At 49.1% G+C, this 24332-nt stretch overlaps 1 protein-coding gene across 6 annotated transcripts in view; it reads right to left on the bottom strand.

The window, feature by feature from the left end:
* Positions 1-15813, bottom strand: part of RTEL1 (regulator of telomere elongation helicase 1) — a 169983-nt gene extending 154170 nt beyond the window's left edge. For 5 of the 6 annotated variants that reach the window (XM_056549289.1, XM_056549286.1, XM_056549292.1 and 2 more), the window contains exons 1-2: positions 15333-15813; positions 6193-6391 (exon numbers count right to left, since the gene is read on the bottom strand). In XM_056549289.1, coding sequence (XP_056405264.1) covers positions 6193-6391; positions 15333-15434 — 301 coding nt within the window. In that variant the 5' untranslated portion in view covers positions 15435-15813. Of the gene's footprint in view, positions 1-6192; positions 6392-6513; positions 8051-15332 lie in introns of those variants that run through there. The other variant, XM_056549291.1, reaches the window with a different exon arrangement.
* Between the last annotated feature and the right edge of the window lie 8519 nt (positions 15814-24332).

Consider the following 24332-nt stretch of genomic DNA (forward strand, 5'->3'; position numbering starts at 1 on the left):
AAAGGCCCCTCAAATCCACTTCAAACTTAACAGGTCCCTGAAAAATTCAGATTTAGAAATTTGTGAAAATGTTGAAAATTGCTGCTATACTTTGAAGCCCTCTAATGTCTTCAAAAAGTAAAAACATGTCAACTTTCTGATGCCAACATAAAGTAGACATATTTTATTTGTGAATCAATATAAAATGTATTTGGAATATCCATTTTCCTTACAAGCAGAGAGTTTCAAAGTTAGAAAAATGCTAAATTTTCACCAAGAAAGGATGCAGGTAACGCCGAAAATTTACCACTATGTTAAAAGGGTACTCCGGTGGAAAACTTTTTAAAAAAATCAATTGGTGCCAGAAAGTTAAACAGATTTGTAAATTACTTCTATTAAAAAATCTTAATCCTTCCAGTACTTATTATCTGCTGAATACTACAGAGGAAATTCTTTTCTTTTTGGAACACAGCGCTCTCTGCTGACATCATGACCACAGTGCTCTCTGCTGACATCTCTGTCCATTTTAAGAACTGTCCAGAGTAGGAGAAAATCCCCATAGCAAATATATGCTAATTTACAAATCTGTTTAACTTTCTGGCACCAGTTGATTTAAAAAAAAAAAAAGGAGATTTTTTAATGCTAACCGTAAAATCTCTTTCTTGAAGGATCCATTGGGGGACACAGACCATGGGTGTATGCTTCTGTCTCTAGGAGGTATGACACTATGGAAACAAAAAAAGTCGTCTCCTCCCAGCAGGATATACCCGCCTCAAGGCCCTGAGCTAATCAGTGTTAGTACCAGAGCAATAGGAGAGGACCGACAGGCCAAGGAAAAAACACGAACTGTCCGAGTACCAGAAGAAAAAGTATAACGGAACACACCCTCGGACCGAGAACCAAGAGGAACCCAAAAGGGCGGGAGCTGTGTCCCCCAATGGATCCTTCGAGAAAGAGATTTTATGGTAAGCATTAAAAAAATCTCCTTTTCTCTATCGGCTCCATTGGGGGACACAGACCATGGGACGTACCAAAGCCGTCCCTTGGGTGGGCAGATAGTCAGGTAGACGGCTGTTCCACTGCCGCCTGCAGCACTTTACGGTCCAGATTAGCATCAGCCGATGCGAAGGTATGAACCCGGTAGAACCTCGAGAAAGGGCCAAAACCTGACCCTTAAGGGAACTGAGAGACAACCCCGTTCCAATCCCGACTGAAAGAAGGAGAGAAGACGGGGAACGGAAAAAGTAACTGGAGACAAGACCTGAGCTTCACACCAAGAAGATAAGACGGCCAGGTACGGAGGTAAATTTTCGCCGAGGGCTTACGAGCCCTGAGCATGGTGAGAATGACTTGGGAAGAGGAACCACGGGCTCTCAAAACCGCGGTCTCAACCGCCACGCCGTCAAATGCAGCGACTGTAAATTGGGGTGGCAAAGAGGACCCTGAGACAGCAGGTCCGGACACAGTGGAAGGCGCAACGGAGCGTCGTCCAGGAGCCTGACCACGTCGGCGTACCATGTCCTTCGGGGCCAATCTGGAGCTACCAGTATAGCGGGAACGTCCTCCGCTTTGAGCTTCCTCAGAACCCTGGGAAGGAGCGGAAGGGGAGGGAACAGATAGGGCAGACCAAACCTCGCCCAAGGAATCACTAGGGCATCCACGGCAAGAGCCAGGGGGTCCCAGGACTTTGACACAAATGGAAGAAACTTTTGATTGTGCCGAGACGCGAAGAGGTCCACGTCTGGAATTCCCCGGAGGTCACAGATCTGCGCGAAGACCTCCAGATGTAGAGACCACTCGCCGGAGTCGGCTGAGGACCGGCTGAGGAAGTCCGCATCCCAGTTGAGCACACCCGGAATGTGAATCGCCGAAATGGCCGGAACCTTGTTTTACGCCCAGAGGAGAATCTTTGTCACCTCGGCCATGGCTGCCGAGCTGCGAGTGCCGCCTTGCCAAATAATGTAAGCTACGGCCGTGGCGTTGTCCGACTGGACGCAGACAGGGCGGGTCTGAAGCAGGGACTCCCAATGAAGAAGACAAAGAAGAATCACCCTCAGTTCCAAGATGTTTATCGGAAGAAGGGCTTCCCGGGGAGACCAGAGGCCTTGAACCGTCCAGTCCCTGAACACACCGCCCCAGCCCGACAGACTGGCATCTGTTGAAATGATCGCCCCTGAAGAAGGGGGGGAGCGGAGCCACCAGAGCAGAGACTGACGGATCCAACGAGGGAGAGCAATCTTGCGATCAAGAGACAGAGGAGATCTGTCCCATCGAGAGAGAAACGCCAGTTGAAGGGCGCGGTAATGAAACTGGGCAAAAAGGTACGGCCTCCATGGCCGCTACCATTCGACCCAAGACTTCCATGCAAATGCGGATGGAAACTGGGACCTGGGCCCGAAGGGAGCGGACTCCTGACAGGAGAGTCAGACGTTTGTCCGGCGGAAGGCAAATCAGGGCAGAGGCCGTGTTGAATTGAAGTCCCAAGAAGATCAGAGACTGGGTGGGAGAGAGGACAGACTTGTCCCGATTGACCATCCACCCGAAGCGATCCAAGGTCTGGAGAGTGAGATCCACATTCTCCAGAGTCTGGACTCTGGTGGGAGCCTTGATGAGAAGGTCGTCCAGGTAAGGGATCACTGAGACTCCTCTCGACCGCAACAGGGCTATCACTGGCGCAAGGATCTTGGTAAAGACCCGAGGAGCAGTGGCCAGACCAAAGGGGAGGGCTACGAATTGAAAATGCCCCTCCGGAACCACAAAGCGGAGGTACCGCTGATGGCGGGAAATAATGGAACATGGAGGTAAGCATCCTTGATGTCCACCAAAGAAAGAAACTCCCCTTGTTCCATGGATGCCACTACTGAACGGAGAGATTCCATTTGGAAGAGGCGGATGAGAAGATGACGGTTGAGACGCTTGAGGTTCAAGATTGGCCGCACAGAACCGCCCTTCTTGGGGACCACAAAAATATTGTAATAGAAACCCCGAAAACGTTCCCCTGGAGGAACGGGAACAATGACTCCTTGGAGAAGTAGGGACTGGAGGGCCTCCCGAAACTGCTTCGCCAGAGAAGGAGACCGGGGGGCCCGGGACTGAAAAAAAAAATTGATCCCTCGGAAGGGAGGCAAATTCGATTCGGTATCCGTTGGACACCACGTCCCTGACCCAAGAGCCCTGAATGTGTGTGGTCCAGACGTCTCGAAAAAGTAAGAGACGGCCTCCCACCCGAGAAAAATCTGCGGGCGGGGCTTCACTTCATGCAGAAGTGGGTTTGCGGTTGCCCGATTTGGCCGCAAAACGGCCGGACCGGTGTCTGACCTCCAAGACGGGCGCACCCGGAATGAGGGAGCCTTCTTGTCCCGCGAAGGCGCCTGCCCAGACCCCTTATTGGGGCCAAAAGTCAGAAAGGACCGGAAGGAAGAGGACTTCCTCTGGGAAGTAGAGCGAGCCTTATTTTGAGGCAACAAGGAACTCTTACACCCCGACGCCTCAGAGATAATCTCGTCAAGGTGCTCGCCAAAAAGACGGTACCAGTAAAAGGAAGCTCAGTGAGAGACCTTTTGCAGGCGGCATCTGCATCCCACGCCTTAAGCCACAGGGAACGGCGGAGGGCTAGGTGACCAACAGCAAAGGCAGCACAACGGGCTTACTGCATGGAAGCTGTGCACAGAAAGTCCCCAGCTTTAGAGCATTGGAGAACCAAAGCAGACAGATCCTCTGGGGAGGATCCCGCCAGGATACCCTGACGGAGTTTTGAGCACCACACCGATAGGTCCTTGGACACCCATGCAGAGGCGAAGGTGGGAAGCAGAGAGGAGCCTTTGCTAAGGACTCCACCTTCTTGTCCGTCGGATCCTTGAAGGCAGCCGAGTCTGCTAGCGGCAGTGTAGTAGCCTTAGAGAGGCGAGAAACTGGTGGATCCACCGAGGGAGGGGAAACCACCTTTGAGACAAGATCCTTGGCGAATGGATAACGCACTTGAACCTTCTTCATTCCCGGGAACCTCTTGTCCAGATGTCTCCATGCAGATTCCAGAAGGTTGTCAAATTCAGCGTGAGAGCTGAACATTTGAGGTGCTGGTTTAGCACGATGAAAGCATACTTCAGGAGTCACGTCCGAAGATCCTGGGTCCTCTAAGTGAAAGGTGTCTCTTCTGGCCGCAACCAATGAGTTCACCTTTTCAACTGCATCCGAGTGGTCCTCTGAGTCAGATGCCGATTCGGAAGCCTCATCTGCCAGTTCACCAGGAGAATGTGAACGAGTGGAGGGGGCGACCCTGATCGGGTACACGGCTCTGGCGAGGCAGAGCGGCGACTCCAGGAATGTCCTCTGGAGGAGCGACGTTTGGGACCAGATGACACGGGGGGGCGGGACCCACAAGGGAGCACCCACGTCTACTTGAAGACTCAATGGAAGAGTCACAAGAAGCAACCCTAGTACGCTTGTGAGAGTGTGAAGCATGTGGAGAAGAGGAGCGAGACCCTTTAGAGGGCCGGCGCAGGGCAGACCTCCTAAAGGCAGACGCCAGGTCACGGGAGGCCTCAGCCACCGAACGGGAAACTTGAGTCAGCCATATACTGGGATAGGGTAGAAACCCAGGCTGGAGGGGGGGGCCGAATCCGCCGGAACTGAAAGAGCATCCAGGGGTGCCAGGGGGTCTGGAGGAGCAGTGGAGAAGGCACAGCAAGTGGGTTCAGCAGAACCAGGCATTTTGGAATTACAGCTCTTACAGACAAAATAGGAAACTAATGCTCCAGTTGTCTGTTTAGAGGGAGGAAGAGTTCTGGGTACGGACATAGTGAAAAAAGAACTCTCTCACCCGAGTCTGTGTCCCCAGGGCAGCTGCTGTGAGGAGAACTCCGCTCTAGTGTAGATAGAGAGGGAGAAAAAAAAATAGCCAGATAGCCAGAGAGGGGCGTGCCTGGAGCAGGGGCACTGCTGATTGGCGCCTGCCACCTACAATCGCGCGCACAGCGCTGATTGGAGGACAATTCGCGCCTCCAGTAAGCTCCGGCAGCCCTGTGGGCAGAGCTATAGCGCCCCGGCCGCCGAAGTGCGAAGAAGAAACAAACATAGTAAAGGTGCCCGCTCCTTGCCCCGAGCGCACGTCGTCCGCATATGCACTCGCGGGGAAGTGAGCGGGCGAGACTCATATTCGCCGGCAGTAGACTGCTGCCGAAAGTGAAAGTAAGTCGGCGCTTCATGCGCCCGTACAGTATAAACGCTGCGGCTGTCAGCCGAATAAGTAAAAGCACACACACACACACACACACAAGCTTAAATAAACTGAGCCCCTTCATCCAAAAATGCCACTGCTCGCCCCAGAATAAAAGCCCCTTGTCCAGGCCAGCCCCAAGTAGACCCTGAAAGGTGGGCCAAAAACTGAGGGTCTCCAGAGGTTGCAAGTCTGCACCTAAGGGAGAAAGGAATATATACTCACCTCAGACAGAAGAACTTACCTAATGGAGTCTTCTGTGAGGACTTCAGTCAGCTTTCTGTCACCTGCATCACGCCGAGCTACCATGTGCGAGCGAGGCGAGCAGGGAATAGGGGGACTCGGACCCATGAGGTACAACCCCAGGCGCTGACCGTTGGTGAGAGGGGGTTAACAGCACATATACGCAATGTCTGTGCCCCCTCAATCGCAATGGGGAAACAGTGAGCCGCAGTTCCTGAGTCCCCACCTGAAAACATGAAAGAAAAAGGAATAAAAAACTAACACATCCCTAACAAGGAAAATAATAAAACATAAAAACTGGTCTGGAGAATTCCAGACCATGTCCACCTCCTTCAGACACTAAGCTAAAACTGATTAGCTCAGGGCCTGGAGGCGGGTATATCGTGCTGGGAGGAGCTGACTTTTTTTGTTGCCATAGTGTCATACCTAGAGACAGCAGGTGGTCTGTGTCCCCCAATGGAGCCGATAGAGAAAAATAAGTTTTCCACCGGAGTACCCCTTTAAAGTAGAATATGTCACGAAAAATCTCGGTATCAGAATAACCGGTAAAAGCATCCCAGAGTTATTAATGCACAAAGGGACAGTGGTCAGAATTGCACAAAAGGGCTGAGTCCTTAAGGTAAAAAAGGGCTGAGTCCTTAAGGGGTTAAACTACTTTAGGCTGAGCACATAACATGTTGGACACCATTTCTCACACACATTGTGGTTGACCTCCATCACCGTCATAGCCTGTTAGTAGAAAAATCGTTTTGTACCTGAGCTTTGTGCACTTGGTTCTCCACTCCCCCAGTCTGCAGTCGGACGGTCCGGGAACATCTCTGCTCCTTGCATGCGCTCTTTGATTTTACGCGCAGTGATGTTATCTTTATAATGCTGGCGCCAGGCTAAGGTGGAACAGAGTAAACACAGTGTTTTCCCTGTGCCCGTGGGACTCTCCAGAACGCCATTGACTCCCTGAAAAAAACAACAGCAAAAGCAACAAGAAAAAGATTTATGGGGGCAAAGGACCAGAAAATTCTAGGACCCAAAACCTTTTTCCCCTCCAAGTAGTAGTTCATGAAAATGTCTACTAATACATTACGCTCAGTGGATCCCGATTTCCTAGTGCAAACCCCACTCAGCAATGTGTACAAGCCCAGACTGCTGCTTATCTCTAATAAATGCTGCTCTAGGCTGAAGCCCCTCCTAGCTGTGTCACCTCAGCATAAGCCCCTCCTAGCTGTATATCCTTAGTATAAGCCCCTCCTAGCTGTATATCCTTAGTAGAAGCCCCTCCTAGCTGTATACCCTCAGTATAAGCCCCTCCTAGCTGGTATATCCTTACTTTAAGCCCCTCCTAGCTGTATATCCTCAGTATAAGCCCCTCCTAGCTGTAAATCCTCAGTATAAGCCCCTCCTAGCTGTATATCCATAGTACAAGCCCTTCCTAGCTGTATATCCTCAGTGTAAGCTCCTCCTAGCTGTATATCCTTAGTATAAGCCCCTCCTAGCCGTATATACTCAGTGTAAGCCCCTTCTAGCTGTATATCCTTAGTATAAGCCCCTCCTAGCTGTATCTTCTCAGTGTAAGCCCCTCCAAGCTGTCTCCTCAGTATAAGCCCCTCTTAGCTGTATATCCTTAGTATAAGCCCCTCCTAGCTGTATATACTCAGTATAAGCCCCTCCTAGCTGTATATCCTTAGTGTAAGCCCCTCCTAGCTGTATATCCTTAGTGTAAGCCCCTCCTAGCTGTATATCCTCAGTGTAATCCCCACCCTGCTGTGTCTCCTCAGTATAATCCCCTCCCTTCTGTGTCTCCTCAGTATAAACCCCTCCTAGCTGTATATTCTCAGTATAAGCCCCTCCTAGCTGTGTCTCCTCAGTATAAGCTCCTCCTAGCTGTATATTCTCAGTATAAGCCCCTCCTAGCTGTGTCTCCTCAGTATAAGCCCCTCCTAGCTGTGTCTCCTCAGTATAAGCCCCTCCTAGCTGTATATCCTCAGTATAAGCCCCTCCTAGCTGTATATCCTCAGTATAAGCCCCTCCTAGCTGTATATCCTCAGTATAAGCCCCTCCTAGCTGTGTCTCCTCATTATAAGCCCCTCCAAGCTGTGTCTCCTCAGTATAAGCCCCTCCTAGCTGTGTCTCCTCAGTATTAGCCCTTCCTAGCTTTGTCTCCTCAGTATAAGCCCTTCCTAGCTGTGTCTCTTCAGTATAAGCCCCTCCTAGCTGTGTTTCCTCAGTATAAGCCCCTCCTAGCTGTATATTCTCAGTATAAGCCCCTCCTAGCTGTGTCTCCTCAGTATAAGCTCCTCCTAGCTGTATATTCTCAGTATAAGCCCCTCCTAGCTGTGTCTCCTCAGTATAAGCCCCTCCTAGCTGTGTCTCCTCAGTATAAGCCCCTCCTAGCTGTATATCCTCAGTATAAGCCCCTCCTAGCTGTATATCCTCAGTATAAGCCCCTCCTAGCTGTGTCTCCTCATTATAAGCCCCTCCAAGCTGTGTCTCCTCAGTATAAGCCCCTCCTAGCTGTGTCTCCTCAGTATTAGCCCTTCCTAGCTTTGTCTCCTCAGTATAAGCCCCTCCTAGCTGTGTCTCCTCATTATAAGCCCCTCCAAGCTGTGTCTCCTCAGTATAAGCCCCTCCTAGCTGTGTCTCCTCAGTATAAGCCCCTCCTAGCTGTATCTCCTCAGTATAAGCCCCTCCTAGCTGTGTCTCCTCAGTATAAGCCCCTCCTAGCTGTGTCTCCTCAGTATAAGCCCCTCCTAGCTGTGTCTCCTCAGTATAAGCCCCTCCTAGCTGTGTCCCCTCAGTATAAGCCCCTCCTAGCTGTGTCTCCTCAGTATAAGCCCCTCCTAGCTGTGTCCCCTCAGTATAAGCCCCTCCTAGCTGTGTCCCCTCAGTATAAGCCCCTCCTAGCTGTGTCCCCTCAGTATAAGCCCCTCCTAGCTGTGTCTCCTCAGTATAAGCCCCTCCTAGCTGTGTCCCCTCAGTGTAAGTCCCTCCTAGCTGTGTCCCCTCAGTGTAAGTCCCTCCTAGCTGTGTCTCCTCAGTATAAGCCCCTCCTAGCTGTGTCTCCTCAGTATAAGCCCCTCCTAGCTGTGTCTCCTCAGTGTAAGCCCCTCCTAGCTGTGTCCCCTCAGTGTAAGCCCCTCCTAGCTGTGTCCCCTCAGTGTAAGCCCCTCCTAGCTGTGTCTCCTAAGTGTAAGCCCCTCCTAGCTGTGTCTCCTCAGTGTAAGCCCCTCCTACCTGTGTCTCCTCAGTATAAGCCCCTCCTAGCTGTGTCCCCTCAGTATAAGCCCCTCCTAGCTGTGTCTCCTCAGTATAAGCCCCTCCTAGATGTGTCTGCTCAGTATAAGCCCCTCCTAGCTGTGTCTGCTCAGTATAAGCCCCTCCTAGCTGTGTCTCCTCAGTATAAGCCCCTCCTAGCTGTGTCTGCTCAGTATAAGCCCCTCCTAGCTGTGTCTCCTCAGTATAAGCCCCTCCTAGCTGTGTCTCCTCAGTATAAGCCCCTCCTAGCTGTGTCTCCTCAGTATAAGCCCCTCCTAGCTGTGTCCCCTCAGTATAAGCCCCTCCTAGCTGTGTCTCCTCAGTGTAAGCCCCTCCTAGCTTTATCTTCTCAGTGTAAGCCCTCCTAGCTGTATCTTCTCAGTGTAAGCCCCTCCTAGCTGTATCTTCTCAGTATAAGCCCCTCCTAGCTGTATATCCTCAGTATAAGCCCCTCCCAGCTGTGTCTCCTCAGTATAAGCCCCTCCTAGCTGTATATCCTCAGTGTAAGCCCCTCCTAGCTGTATATCCTCAGTATAAGCCCCTCCTAGCTGTGTCTCCTCAATATAAGCAACTCCTAGCTGTGTCTCCTCAGTATAAGCCCCTCCTAGCTGTATATCCTTAGTGTAAGTCCCTTCTAGCTGTATATCCTCAGTATAAGCCCCTCCTAGCTGTGTCTCCTCAGTATAAGCCCCTCCTAGCTGTGTCTCCTCATTATAAGCCCCTCCTAGCTGTGTCTCCTCAGTGTAAGCCCCTCCTAGCTGTGTCTCCTCAGTGTAAGCCCCTCCTAGCTGTGTCTCCTCAGTGTAAGCCCCTCCTAGCTGTGTCTCCTCAGTGTAAGCCCCTCCTAGCTGTGTCTCCTCAGTGTAAGCCCCTCCTAGCTGTGTCCGCTCAGTATAAGCCCCTCCTAGCTGTGTCTCCTCAGTGTAAGCCCCTCCAAGCTGTGTCTCCTCAGTGTAAGCCCCTCCTAGCTGTGTCTCCGCAGTGTAAGCCCCTCCTACCTGTGTCTCCTCAGTATAAGCCCCTCCTAGCTGTGTCTGCTCAGTATAAGCCCCTCCTAGCTGTGTCTCCTCAGTATAAGCCCCTCCTAGCTGTGTCTCCTCAGTATAAGCCCCTCCTAGCTGTGTCCCCTCAGTGTAAGCCCCTCCTAGCTGTGTCTCCTCAGTGTAAGCCCCTCCTAGCTGTGTCTCCTCAGTGTAAGCCCCTCCTAGCTGTGTCTCCTCAGTGTAAGCCCCTCCTACCTGTGTCTCCTCAGTATAAGCCCCTCCTAGCTGTGTCCCCTCAGTATAAGCCCCTCCTAGCTGTGTCTCCTCAGTATAAGCCCCTCCTAGATGTGTCTGCTCAGTATAAGCCCCTCCTAGCTGTGTCTGCTCAGTATAAGCCCCTCCTAGCTGTGTCTCCTCAGTATAAGCCCCTCCTAGCTGTGTCTGCTCAGTATAAGCCCCTCCTAGCTGTGTCTCCTCAGTATAAGCCCCTCCAAGCTGTGTTTCCTCAGTGTAAGCCCCTACTAGCTGTGTCTCCGCAGTGTAAGCCCCTCCTAGCTGTGTCTCCTCAGTATAAGCCCCTCCTAGCTGTGTCTGCTCAGTATAAGCCCCTCCTAGCTGTGTCTCCTCAGTATAAGCCCCTCCTAGCTGTGTCTCCTCAGTATAAGCCCCTCCTAGCTGTGTCTCCTCAGTATAAGCCCCTCCTAGCTGTGTCTCCTCAGTGTAAGCCCCTTCCTAGCTGTGTCTCCTCAGTATAAGCCCCTCCTAGCTGTGTCTCCTCAGTGTAAGCCCCTCCAAGCTGTGTCTCCTCAGTGTAAGCCCCTCCTAGCTGTGTCTCCGCAGTGTAAGCCCCTCCTAGCTGTGTCTCCTCAGTATAAGCCCCTCCTAGCTGTGTCTCCTCAGTATTAGCCCTTCCTAGCTTTGTCTCCTCAGTATAAGCCCTTCCTAGCTGTGTCTCTTCAGTATAAGCCCCTCCTAGCTGTGTTTCCTCAGTATAAGCCCCTCCTAGCTGTATATTCTCAGTATAAGCCCCTCCTAGCTGTGTCTCCTCAGTATAAGCTCCTCCTAGCTGTATATTCTCAGTATAAGCCCCTCCTAGCTGTGTCTCCTCAGTATAAGCCCCTCCTAGCTGTGTCTCCTCAGTATAAGCCCCTCCTAGCTGTGTCTCCTCAGTATAAGCCCCTCCTAGCTGTATATCCTCAGTATAAGCCCCTCCTAGCTGTATATCCTCAGTATAAGCCCCTCCTAGCTGTGTCTCCTCATTATAAGCCCCTCCAAGCTGTGTCTCCTCAGTATAAGCCCCTCCTAGCTGTGTCTCCTCAGTATTAGCCCTTCCTAGCTTTGTCTCCTCAGTATAAGCCCCTCCTAGCTGTGTCTCCTCATTATAAGCCCCTCCAAGCTGTGTCTCCTCAGTATAAGCCCCTCCTAGCTGTGTCTCCTCAGTATAAGCCCCTCCTAGCTGTATCTCCTCAGTATAAGCCCCTCCTAGCTGTGTCTCCTCAGTATAAGCCCCTCCTAGCTGTGTCTCCTCAGTATAAGCCCCTCCTAGCTGTGTCTCCTCAGTATAAGCCCCTCCTAGCTGTGTCCCCTCAGTATAAGCCCCTCCTAGCTGTGTCTCCTCAGTATAAGCCCCTCCTAGCTGTGTCCCCTCAGTATAAGCCCCTCCTAGCTGTGTCCCCTCAGTATAAGCCCCTCCTAGCTGTGTCCCCTCAGTATAAGCCCCTCCTAGCTGTGTCTCCTCAGTATAAGCCCCTCCTAGCTGTGTCCCCTCAGTGTAAGTCCCTCCTAGCTGTGTCCCCTCAGTGTAAGTCCCTCCTAGCTGTGTCTCCTCAGTATAAGCCCCTCCTAGCTGTGTCTCCTCAGTATAAGCCCCTCCTAGCTGTGTCTCCTCAGTATAAGCCCCTCCTAGCTGTGTCCCCTCAGTGTAAGCCCCTCCTAGCTGTGTCCCCTCAGTGTAAGCCCCTCCTAGCTGTGTCTCCTAAGTGTAAGCCCCTCCTAGCTGTGTCTCCTCAGTGTAAGCCCCTCCTACCTGTGTCTCCTCAGTATAAGCCCCTCCTAGCTGTGTCCCCTCAGTATAAGCCCCTCCTAGCTGTGTCTCCTCAGTATAAGCCCCTCCTAGATGTGTCTGCTCAGTATAAGCCCCTCCTAGCTGTGTCTGCTCAGTATAAGCCCCTCCTAGCTGTGTCTCCTCAGTATAAGCCCCTCCTAGCTGTGTCTGCTCAGTATAAGCCCCTCCTAGCTGTGTCTCCTCAGTATAAGCCCCTCCTAGCTGTGTCTCCTCAGTATAAGCCCCTCCTAGCTGTGTCTCCTCAGTATAAGCCCCTCCTAGCTGTGTCCCCTCAGTATAAGCCCCTCCTAGCTGTGTCTCCTCAGTGTAAGCCCCTCCTAGCTTTATCTTCTCAGTGTAAGCCCTCCTAGCTGTATCTTCTCAGTGTAAGCCCCTCCTAGCTGTATCTTCTCAGTATAAGCCCCTCCTAGCTGTATATCCTCAGTATAAGCCCCTCCCAGCTGTGTCTCCTCAGTATAAGCCCCTCCTAGCTGTATATCCTCAGTGTAAGCCCCTCCTAGCTGTATATCCTCAGTATAAGCCCCTCCTAGCTGTGTCTCCTCAATATAAGCAACTCCTAGCTGTGTCTCCTCAGTATAAGCCCCTCCTAGCTGTATATCCTTAGTGTAAGTCCCTTCTAGCTGTATATCCTCAGTATAAGCCCCTCCTAGCTGTGTCTCCTCAGTATAAGCCCCTCCTAGCTGTGTCTCCTCATTATAAGCCCCTCCTAGCTGTGTCTCCTCAGTGTAAGCCCCTCCTAGCTGTGTCTCCTCAGTGTAAGCCCCTCCTAGCTGTGTCTCCTCAGTGTAAGCCCCTCCTAGCTGTGTCTCCTCAGTGTAAGCCCCTCCTAGCTGTGTCTCCTCAGTGTAAGCCCCTCCTAGCTGTGTCCGCTCAGTATAAGCCCCTCCTAGCTGTGTCTCCTCAGTGTAAGCCCCTCCAAGCTGTGTCTCCTCAGTGTAAGCCCCTCCTAGCTGTGTCTCCGCAGTGTAAGCCCCTCCTACCTGTGTCTCCTCAGTATAAGCCCCTCCTAGCTGTGTCTGCTCAGTATAAGCCCCTCCTAGCTGTGTCTCCTCAGTATAAGCCCCTCCTAGCTGTGTCTCCTCAGTATAAGCCCCTCCTAGCTGTGTCCCCTCAGTGTAAGCCCCTCCTAGCTGTGTCTCCTCAATGTAAGCCCCTCCTAGCTGTGTCTCCTCAGTGTAAGCCCCTCCTAGCTGTGTCTCCTCAGTGTAAGCCCCTCCTACCTGTGTCTCCTCAGTATAAGCCCCTCCTAGCTGTGTCCCCTCAGTATAAGCCCCTCCTAGCTGTGTCTCCTCAGTATAAGCCCCTCCTAGATGTGTCTGCTCAGTATAAGCCCCTCCTAGCTGTGTCTGCTCAGTATAAGCCCCTCCTAGCTGTGTCTCCTCAGTATAAGCCCCTCCTAGCTGTGTCTGCTCAGTATAAGCCCCTCCTAGCTGTGTCTCCTCAGTATAAGCCCCTCCAAGCTGTGTTTCCTCAGTGTAAGCCCCTACTAGCTGTGTCTCCGCAGTGTAAGCCCCTCCTAGCTGTGTCTCCTCAGTATAAGCCCCTCCTAGCTGTGTCTGCTCAGTATAAGCCCCTCCTAGCTGTGTCTCCTCAGTATAAGCCCCTCCTAGCTGTGTCTCCTCAGTATAAGCCCCTCCTAGCTGTGTCTCCTCAGTATAAGCCCCTCCTAGCTGTGTCTCCTCAGTGTAAGCCCCTTCCTAGCTGTGTCTCCTCAGTATAAGCCCCTCCTAGCTGTGTCTCCTCAGTGTAAGCCCCTCCAAGCTGTGTCTCCTCAGTGTAAGCCCCTCCTAGCTGTGTCTCCGCAGTGTAAGCCCCTCCTAGCTGTGTCTCCTCAGTATAAGCCCCTCCTAGCTGTGTCTGCTCAGTATAAGCCCCTCCTAGCTGTGTCTCCTCAGTATAAGCCCCTCCTAGCTGTGTCTCCTCAGTATAAGCCCCTCCTAGCTGTGTCTCCTCAGTATAAGCCCCTCCTAGCTGTGTCTCCTCAGTATAAGCCCCTCCTAGCTGTGCCTCCTCAGTATAAGCCCCTCCTAGCTGTGCCTCCTCAGTATAAGCCCCTCCTAGCTGTGTCTCCTCAGTATAAGCCCCTCCTAGCTGTGTCTCCTCAGTATAAGCCCCTCCTAGCTGTGTCTCCTCAGTATAAGCCCCTCCTAGCTGTGTCTCCTCAGTATAAGCCCCTCCTAGCTGTGTCTCCTCAGTATAAGCCCCTCCTAGCTGTGTCTCCTCAGTATAAGCCCCTCCTAGCTGTGTCTCCTCAGTATAAGCCCCTCCTAGCTGTGTCTCCTCAGTATAAGCCCCTCCTAGCTGTGTCTGCTCAGTATAAGCCCCTCCTAGCTGTGTCTCCTCAGTATAAGCCCCTCCTAGCTGTGTCTCCTCAGTATAAGCCCCTCCTAGCTGTGTCTCCTCAGTATAAGCCCCTCCTAGCTGTGTCTCCTCAGTATAAACCCCTCCTAGCTGTGTCCCCTCAGTATAAGCCCCTCCTAGCTGTGTCTCCTCAGTATAAGCCCCTCCTAGCTGTGTCTCCTCAGTATAAGCCCCTCCTAGCTGTGTCTCCTCAGTATAAGCCCCTCCTAGCTGTGTCTCCGCAGTGTAAGCCCCTCCTAGCTGTGTCTCCTCAGTATAAGCCCCTCCTAGCTGTGTCTCCTCAGTATAAGCCCCTCCTAGCTGTGTCTCCTCAGTATAAGCCCCTCCTAGCTGTGTCTCCTCAGTATAAGCCCCTCCTAGCTGTGTCTCCTCAGTGTAAGCCCCTCCTAGCTGTGTCTCCTCAGTATAAGCCCCTCCTAGCTGTGTCTCCTCAGTGTAAGCCCCTTCCTAGCTGTGTCTCCTCAGTATAAGCCACTCCTAGCTGTTTCTGCTCAGTATAAGCCCCTCCTAGCTGTGTCTCCTCAGTGTAAGCCCCTCCTAGCTGTGTCTCCTCAGTATAAGCCCCTCCTAGCTGTGTCTCCAAAGTATAAGCCCCTCCTAGCTGTGTCTGCTCAGAATAAGCCCCTCCTAGCTGTTTCTGCTCAGTATAAGCCCCTCCTAGCTGTGTCTCCTCAGTATAAGCCCCTCCTAGCTGTGTCCCCTCAGTATAAGCCCCTCCTAGCTGTATATCCTCATTATAAGCCCCTCCTAGCTGTGTCCCCTCAGTATAAGCCCCTCCTAGCTGTGTCTCCTCAGTATAAGCCCCTCCTAGCTGTGTCTCCTCAGTATAAGCCCCTCCTAGCTGTGTCTGCTCAGTATAAGCCCCTACTAGCTGTATATCCTCATTATAAGCCCCTCCTAGCTGTGTCTCCTCAGTATAAGCCCCTCCTAGCTGTGTCTGCTCAGTATAAGCCCCTACTAGCTGTATATCCTCATTATAAGCCCCTCCTAGCTGTGTCTGCTCAGAATAAGCCCCTCCTAGCTGTGTCTGCTCAGTATAAGCCCCTACTAGCTGTATATCCTCATTATAAGCCCCTCCTAGCTGTGTCTCCTCAGTGTAAGCCCCTCCTAGCTGTGTCTCCTCAGTGTAAGCCCCTCCTAGCTGTGTCTCCTCAGTATAAGCCCCTCCCTTGCATGTAGCTGGTCTCCTCCCTCCCCTCGGGTCCTGTCACTTATGGCGCTTCCATGCCGCTCGCACCTTGTTCAGACACTCCAGCACTTTGGACATGTAATCCTCCTGACATTTGTACGGAGTGAACGGGAAGTCCACGGTGACCCCGCAGAGCTCCAGCTGAGGCATGTCCAGCTCTCTCCAACACCGCCAGCTCCAAGGTTCACAACTCCCGCCCGTACGTCCTGACGTCACCCCGAACGTTTCCTGCCCCCATGACGTCACCAGCGGCTCATTCTGGGAACCGCGCTTCCACTGGTGCGCCCCTCCGGACGGGCTGCGGTAATAACATGATGCGCGATAAACCCCGCTGGAGAGGCTCCACAAAGATGGCTCCTTCAACAGAGCTAGAGATGTGTCAAGATGCGCGGAGCACGCCGGGAATTGTAGTTTCTGAGTAGGACTCCTATATAGAGGTTTCCTTCAGTAGTCTAGCAACCAACCAGAACGTTCCTTTCGGTTTGCAGTCTGCTGCAGTGAAATAAAACCTTAGTTGCTATGAGGGACACCACAATTCGTATTAATCTCCATCTCCCCTCCTTTATTACCAATTGTATGGTATAATGGACCTATTCTTATACATGAGAACTATTACTTAATTTGTTTTTTACATGATCATCAGTGTAGACAAAGAGATTTACATTTTTTTTCTCCTTGCCTTCTAAAAGCCGTAACGCCAAAGACCCATATTAGGGCTTCATTTATTTGCAACACAAATTGTACTTTGTAATGACATCACTAATTTTACCACAGAATCTACGGTGAAACAAAAAATATTGTGAAGCAAAATTGAAAAGTAGTCATTTTGCAACTTTTGGGGTTTTTGTTTCCATGCAAGACATGTTCTCTTTATTCTATAGGTCCATATGATTGCAACGATACCCAATTTATATAGGTTTAATTTTTGTTTTACCACTTAAAATAATAGGATTGTAATTGGGTGATTTAAACTTTTATTAAGGAAGGGGCTTATTTGCAATTAACTGTTTTAAACTTTTTTTTTCAAACTTTTTTATTAATCCCCATTGTGACCTATAGCATTGTTATCTAGGTCCATAGGATTATAACGATACCCAATTCATACAGGTTTTGTATCATTTTACTGATACTAAAATTAAAACGTTTTATAGGGAATTAGTAAGCTTAAAATTAGCCTCTTTTGACACCTATAACTTTTGGTATGTATCGGGGGTCATTTTTGTGTCATGATCTATAGTTTTTATCTGTACTGGTTTTGTTTAGATTTGACTTTTTGTTTGCTTTTTATTCTTTTTTTATTTTTTTTTCGATGGTATACGAAGGGACCACAAATCAGCAATGCTGGCCTTTGGTATTTTATTCATATGCCTTTTGTCTTGCAGGATTATAAACATTGGGAAAGATTTATCAAAACCTGTCCAGAGGAAAAGTTGCTGGGTTGCCCATAGCAACCAATCATATTGCTTCTTTCATTCAGGAGTGGCGGCGGTGGTCCCGGCGGCAGGAGCGGTGGCAGCAGCGGAGGTGGTCCTGGAAGCAGGATACAGCAGGAGGTGAGGCCTGTTCACCTCCTGCTGTTGCTTAGCAACAACTCTCAGCATGCACAGCCAAAGGGCATGCTGGGAGTTGTAGTTTTGCAACAGCTGGAGTTCCAACTACAACTCCCATCCTGCCCTTTGGTAGTCTGTGCATTCTGGGGGTTGTAGTTATGCAACAGGTGGAGGCACATTTTTTCTATGAAAAAATGCATCCAGCTGTTGCATAACTACAACTCCCAGCATGCACAGACTACCAAAGGACATGCTGGGAGTTGTAGCACTGTGCCTCCAGCTGTTGCAAAACTAAAACTCTCAGCATGCCCTTCGACTGTCAATGCATGCTGAGTGTTGCAGTTTTGCAACAGCTGGAGACACATCGGTTGTGAATCAGAATTTGTATCCTAACTCAGTGTTTCGCAACCAGTGTGCCTCCAGCTGTTGCAAAAATACAACTCCCAGCATGCACTGAGAAACTGTACATCCTGGAAGTTCAAGTTTTGCTACAACTGGAGGCACACTGGTTGTGAAAAACTGAGTTAAGTAACAAACTCTGTGTTGCGCAACCAATGTGCCTCCAGCTGTTGCATAACTACAACTCCCAGCATGTATGGTCTGTCAGTGCATGCTGGAAGTTGTAGTTTTGCAACAGCTGGAGGTTTGCCCCGTGAACAGGGTACACTCACACAGGCAATTTTACAGTGAGTTTTCTGCTGCAAATTTTTCGCCGCAGCTCAAACCTCCAGCTCAAAGTCACTGTAAACCCCCACCCGTGTGAATGTACCCTAACAACACTACACTACACTAAAACAAAATAAAGGGTAAAGCACTACATAAACATACGTATACCCTATCACAAAAAAAAAAAAAAAAGTCTTGTACGGCACTGTTTCCAAAATGGAGCCTCCAGCTATTGAAAACAACTCCCAGTATTGCCGGACAGCCACTGACTGTCAAAGCATGCTGGGAGTTTTGCACCAGCTGTTTGGGAAACACTGCTGTAGGGTATTTTGGTGGCGGATACAAATCCCCAAAATAGGCCTCAAATGTTCGTGGCGCTCTCTTGTTTGGAGCCCTGTCGTATTTCAAGGCAACAGTTTAGTGCCACATATGGGGTATTTCCGTACTCGGTAGAAATTGCGTTACAAATTTTGGGGGGCTTTTTCTCCTTTGGGGGGCTTTTTCTCCCGTATGAAAAGGTAAAGTTGGGGTCTACACGAGCATGTTAGTGTAAATCCTTTTTTATTTTTACATTAACATGCTGGTGTTGCCCCATACTTTTCATTTTCATAAGGGGTAAAAGGAAAAAAGACCCCCAAAATTTGTAATGCAATTTCTCCCGAGTACGGAACTACCCCATACGTGGATGTAAAGTGATCTGCGGGCGCACAACATGGCTCAGAATTGAGAGCGCACCATGTACATTTGAGTCCTAAATTGGTGATTTGCACAAGGGTGGCTGATTTTACAGCGGTTCTGACATAAATGCAAAACAATAAATACCCATATGTGACCCCATTTATTAAAACTACACCCCTCACGGAATGTAACAAGGGGTGTAGTGAGCCTGAAGGCTAAGTTTTCTTGGGTAGAAAAAAAACGCATGAAAAAAAAGGAAAAAACGCCAGTGCAATTTCCTGCGTCTGGAGTTTTTTCTGGCGTTTTTTCATTTGTGTGGAAATTGCACCTTGGCAGTTTTTTTTGGTACCCAAAATTTGTTGGGTACCAAAAAAAAAAAAAAATGATGCAAAAATTTTATTTAATGAAATGTATCTATTTTATAACAAAATGTTTATTATTTTTTGATAAGGTGTGTGTTTAACTTTTTTTTTCAATTTTTTTTAAATTTTTTAGGTTGTACTACTACTCCCAACATGGAACAGACTGTTCCATGATGGAAGTAGTAGTACCTGTACTATAGACATATCGCCCCGGGTGTCAGTTGTGACACCCGATGTGATCATCCATAATATAGCAGAGATGCGGAGCGGCTCTATACAGCACTCCCATCTCTGCTCTGTACTCCAGCCAGTGATGTGATTAGTCTTATGTCATATTTTCCGCCCAGAATGGTGATTGGTCGGATGGTTGCAGCCAATCACAGCGTTGAGGGAAATATGAATGAATGAGTGGCCGGCCGGAGTACAGAGCAGAGATGCTGAGCGCTGTATACAGCCGCTCTGCATCTCTGCTATACACAGGACCATCACAGCAGATGTCAGTAGTGATACCCGCTGTGATATTTCCTTAACTGCATGTACTACTACTCCCAACATGGAGCACACTCTGCTCCATGCTGGGAGCTGTAGTACCTTCATTAATGCACAGATCGCAGCGAGTGTCACTTCTGACACCCGCTGCGATCTGTCTATTAATTCAGGTACTACAGCTCCCAGCATGAAGCAGAGTGTGCTCCATGTTGGGAGTAGTAGTACCTGCAGTTAAGGAGAGATCACAGCAGATGTCACTACTGACACCCACTGTGATCCTCCTGTATAATGTATAGATGCGGGCAGCCGCTCTTCTATGGTCCCCTGCATGGCTGTATATATACATATTCCTATTTCCCACAGAGAGCTGTGATTGGCTGGAACCATCTGGCCAATCACAGCTCTCTGCGGAAAATATGAATAGGTGTATTTATACGTCAGTGTGTTCCATCCTGGGAGTAGTACTACCTAAAAAAATGTAAAAAATAAAGAAAAAAAGTGAAAAACATACACACTACATTTTTATTATTGTCTGCTACATTTTTAGGTCCCCGCCCATCCACACAAATTGATCCCTGTTTAAAAAGTAATTAAAATGTTGTTATAAAAAAAATACATTTCATTAGATACAAGTTTTTTCCTTCACTACTGTATCTTTTTTTTTTAATGGTACCCTACGAAATTTTATTAAAAAAGGCATCACATTTTTGGATCGCTAAAGTCCAAAGAAGAATAAAAAACGCCTGCAAAAACGCCAAAGTTAAAACCCACATTCTTGGCATTTTTTCACTCCCATAGACTGCTATAGGAGAAAAACGCCACGATAAAAAATCGCCAGTGGCTCAACATGCTGCAATTCCCAAGGATCTGAAAAACGCCAAAAAAGACTGAAAAAACGCCAAAAGGATTTTAAAAAACGCCAAAGTGAAAAACGCCAAGTGGAATAAGAATTTTGCGATTTCTTATTGATTTACAGCTAACATCTTGCCTGCAGCGTTTTTTGGCCGAAAAAACGCCATGCGGCAGAACTGACGTTTTTTTTTTTGGCGTTTAAAAAAAAAAAAGAACAAGTAGAAACTTAGCCTAACACCCCACAGGGTGGTGTTACCCTACATTTTTCATTTTCACAAGGGAGAATAGAAAAAAAAGCCCCCCAAAATTTGTAGCCTATTTCTTCTGAGTAAGAACATACCCCATATGTGGATGTATAGTGCTCTGCGGGCGAACTACAATGCTCAGAAGAGAAGAAGCGCCATTGGGCTTTTGAAGAGAGAATGTGTCCGAAATTGAAGGCCACGTGTGTTTACAAAGCCCCCATGGTGCCAGAATGGTGTATCCCCAATGTGACCCCATTTTGAAAACTTCACCCCTCACAGAATGTAATAAGGGATGCAGTGAGCATTTACACCCCACAGGTGTCTGACAGATTTTTGGAACAGTGGTCCGTGAAAATTAAAACTTGCGTTTTTCATGTAAACAGCCCACTGTTCCAAAGATTTGTCAAACGCCAGTGGGGTGTAAATGCTCACTGCACCCCTTATTAAATTCTGTGAGGGATGTAGTTTCCAAAATTAGGTTGGACTGGAAGTCGGGGGCCATGTGTGTTTGCAAAGCCCCCCGTGGTGCCAGAACAGTGGACCCCCGTCCACTGTTCTGGCACCATGGAGGGCTTTGCAAACGCACATGGCCCCCGTCTTCCAGTCCAACCAAATTCTCTCTCCAAAAGCTCAATTTAGCTCCTTCTGTTCTGAGAATTGTAGTTTGCCCGAAGAGCACTTTACATCCACATATGGGGTATTTCCATACTCAGAAGAAATGGGGTACACATTTTGGGAGGCTTTTCTCCTATTAACTCTTGTGAAAATTAAAAATTTGGGGTAACACTAGCATTTTAGTGAAAAAAATCAAATTTTTCATTTTCACTTCCAACTTTAGCGGAAATTTGTCAAACACCTGTGGGGTGCTAAGGCTCACTGTACCCCTTGTTACATTCCTTGAGGGGTGTAGTTTCCAAAATAGTATGCCATGTGTATTTTTTTATTTTTTTTTTTGCTGTTCTGGCACCATAGGAGCTTCCTAAATGCGACATGCCCGCCAAAAACCATTTCAGCAAAAATTTTATTTCCAAAAGCCAAATGTAACTTCTTCTCTTCTGAGCATTGTTGTACGCCCACAGTGCACTTGATGTCCACACATGGGGTATTTACATACTCCAGAAGAGATGGGGTTACACATTTTGGGGGAAATTTTCTCCTATTACCCCTTGTAAAAATGTAACATTTGGGGGAAAACCAGCAAAATTAATTTACACATCCGACTTTAACGAATAGTCGTCAAACACCTGTGGGGTGTTAAGGCTCACTGTACCCCTTGTTACATTCCTTGAGGGGTGTAGTTTCCAAAATAGTATGCCATGCGTTTTTTTATTTGCTGTTCTGGCTTCCTAAATGTGACATGTCCTCCAATAAAACATTTCAGAAAAACTCACTCTCCAAAATCCCATTGTCGCTCCTTCCCTTCTGAGCCCTCTACTGCACGCGCCGAACACTTTACATATACATGAGGTGTTTCCTTACCCGAGAGAAATTGGGTTACAAATTTTGGGGGGCTTTTTCTCCTTTTAACCCATGTAAAATTTTAAAAACTGGGTCTACAAGAACATGAGAGTGTAAAAAATGAAAATTTAAAATTTTGTCCTTTACTTTGCTGCTATTCCTTTGAAACACAAAGGGTTAACACACTTTCTGAATGTAATTTTGAATACTTTGAGAGGTGCAGTTTTTATAATGGGGTAATTTATGGGGTATTTCTAATATGAAGGCCCTTCAAATCCACTTCAAAACTGAACTGGTCCCTGAAAAATTCAGATTTAAAAAATTTTGGGGAAAATTGCTGCTGAACTTTGAAGCCCTCTGATGTCTTCCAAAAGTAAAAACATGTCAACTTTATGATGCAAACATAAATTAGACATATTGTATATGAGAATCAATATATGATTTATTTGTTATGTCTATTTTCCTTATAAGCAGAGAGTTTCAAAGTAAAAAAAAATACTAAATTTGTAAATTTTTCATCAAATTTTGGAATTTTTCACCAAGAAATGATGCAAGTATCCACAAAAATTTACCATTAACATAAAGTAGAATATGTCACGAAAAAATCAGTCTCGGAATCAGAATGAAAAGTAAAAGCATCCCAGAGTTATTAATGCTGAAAGTGACAGTGGTCAGATGTGCAAAAAATGCCCGGGTCCTTAAGGTGAAAATGGTCTGGGTCCTTAAGGGGTTAATATTTCAGACAATTACACACACAGTAATGCCAAAGATGTTTTAACTCCTGTACCTGTCATGAGCAAAAACCTTTCATATAATGTAGAAAAATTGGTAAACATAATGGGGGAGATTCATCAAAACCTGTCCAGAGGAAAAGTGGCTGAGTTACCCATAGTAACCAATCAGATCATTTTTCAGAGGCCTGATTGGTTGCTATGGGCAACTTAGCAACTTTTCCTCTGGTCAGGTTTTGATAAATCTCCCCCTAATGTGTTTATTTTTGTCCCTGCAGATATTTCCTCTGTGAGTGTGGGAGGACAAGAATGGCTCTGTGCAGTGAGGACAAGCACGGCTCTGTGCAATGAGGACAAGCACGGCTCTGTGCAGTGAGGACAAGCAGAGCTCTGTGCAGTGAGGACAAGCAGGGCTCTGTACACTGAGGACAAGCAGGTCTCTGTACACTGAGGACAAGCAGGGCTCTGTGCACTGAGGACAAGCAGGGCTCTGTGCACTGAGGACAAGCAGGGCTCCGTACACTGAGGACAAGCAGGGCTCTGTGCAGTGAGGACAAGCAGGGCTCTGTGCAGTGAGGACAAGCAGGGCTCTGTACACTGAGGACAAGCAGGGCTCTGTGCACTGAAGACAAGCAGGGCTCTGTGCACTGAGGACAAGCAGGGCTCTGTGCAGTGAGGACAAGCAGGGCTCTGTGCACTGAGGACAAGCAGGGCTCTGTACACTGAGGACAAGCAGGGCTCTGTGCACTGAGGACAAGCAGGGCTCTGTGCACTGAGGACAAGCAGGGCTCTGTACACTGAGGACAAGCAGGGCTCTGTACACTGACTACAAGCAGGGCTCTGTACACTGACGACAAGCATGATTCTGTGCAGTGCGGACAAGCAGGGCTCTGTGCAGTGAGGACAAGCAGGGCTCTGTGCAGTGAGGACAAGCAGGGCTCTGTACACTGAGGACAAGCAGGGCTCTGTGCACTGAGGACAAGCAGGACTCTGTACACTGAGGACAAGCAGGGCTCTGTACACTGAGGACAAACAGGGCTCTATACACTGAGGACAAGCAGGTCTCTGTGCAGTGAGGACAAGCAGGGCTCTGTACACTGAGGACAAGCAGGGCTCTTTGCACTTAGGACAAGCAGGGCTCTTTGCACTGAGGACAAGCAGGGCTCTGTGCACTGAGGACAAGCAGGGCTCTGTGCACTGAGGACAAGCAGGGCTCTGTGCACTGAGAACAAGCATGGCTCTGTGCAGTGAGGACAAGCAGGGCTCTGTACACTGAGGACAAGCAGGGCTCTGTACACTGAGGACAAGCAGGGCTCTGTACACTGAGGACAAGCATGGCTCTGTGCACTGAGGACAAGCATGGCTCTGTGCACTGAGGACAAGCAGGGCTCTGTGCACTGAGGATAAGCAGGGCTCTGTGCCGTGAGGATAAGCAGGGCTCTGTACACTGAGGACAAGCATGGCTCTGTGCTCTGAGGACAAGCAGGGCTCTGTACACTGAGGACAAGCAGGGCTCTGTGCAGTGAGGACAAGCAGGGCTCTGTGCAGTGAGGACAAGCAGGGCTCTGTACACTGAGGACAAGCAAGGCTCTGTACACTGAGGACAAGCAGGGCTCTGTGCACTGAAGACAAGCAGGGCTCTGTGCACTGAGGACAAGCAGGGCTCTGTGCACTGAGAACAAGCAGGGCTCTGTGCAGTGAGGACAAGCAGGGCTCTGTACACTGAGGACAAGCAGGGCTCTGTACACTGAGGACAAGCAGGGCTCTGTACACTGAGGACAAGCATGGCTCTGTGCACTGAGGACAAGCATGGCTCTGTGCACTGAGGACAAGCAGGGCTCTGTGCACTGAGGACAAGCAGGGCTCTGTGCTCTGAGGACAAGCCGGGCTCTACACTGAGGACAAGCAGGGCTCTGTACACTGAGGACAAGCATGGCTCTGTGCACTGAGGATAAGCAGGGCTCTGTGCACTGAGGATAAGCAGGGCTCTGTACACTGAGGACAAGCATGGCTCTGT

Source organism: Hyla sarda, chromosome 12 (genome assembly GCF_029499605.1).
Source record: "Hyla sarda isolate aHylSar1 chromosome 12, aHylSar1.hap1, whole genome shotgun sequence".
NCBI lineage: Eukaryota > Metazoa > Chordata > Amphibia > Anura > Hylidae > Hyla > Hyla sarda.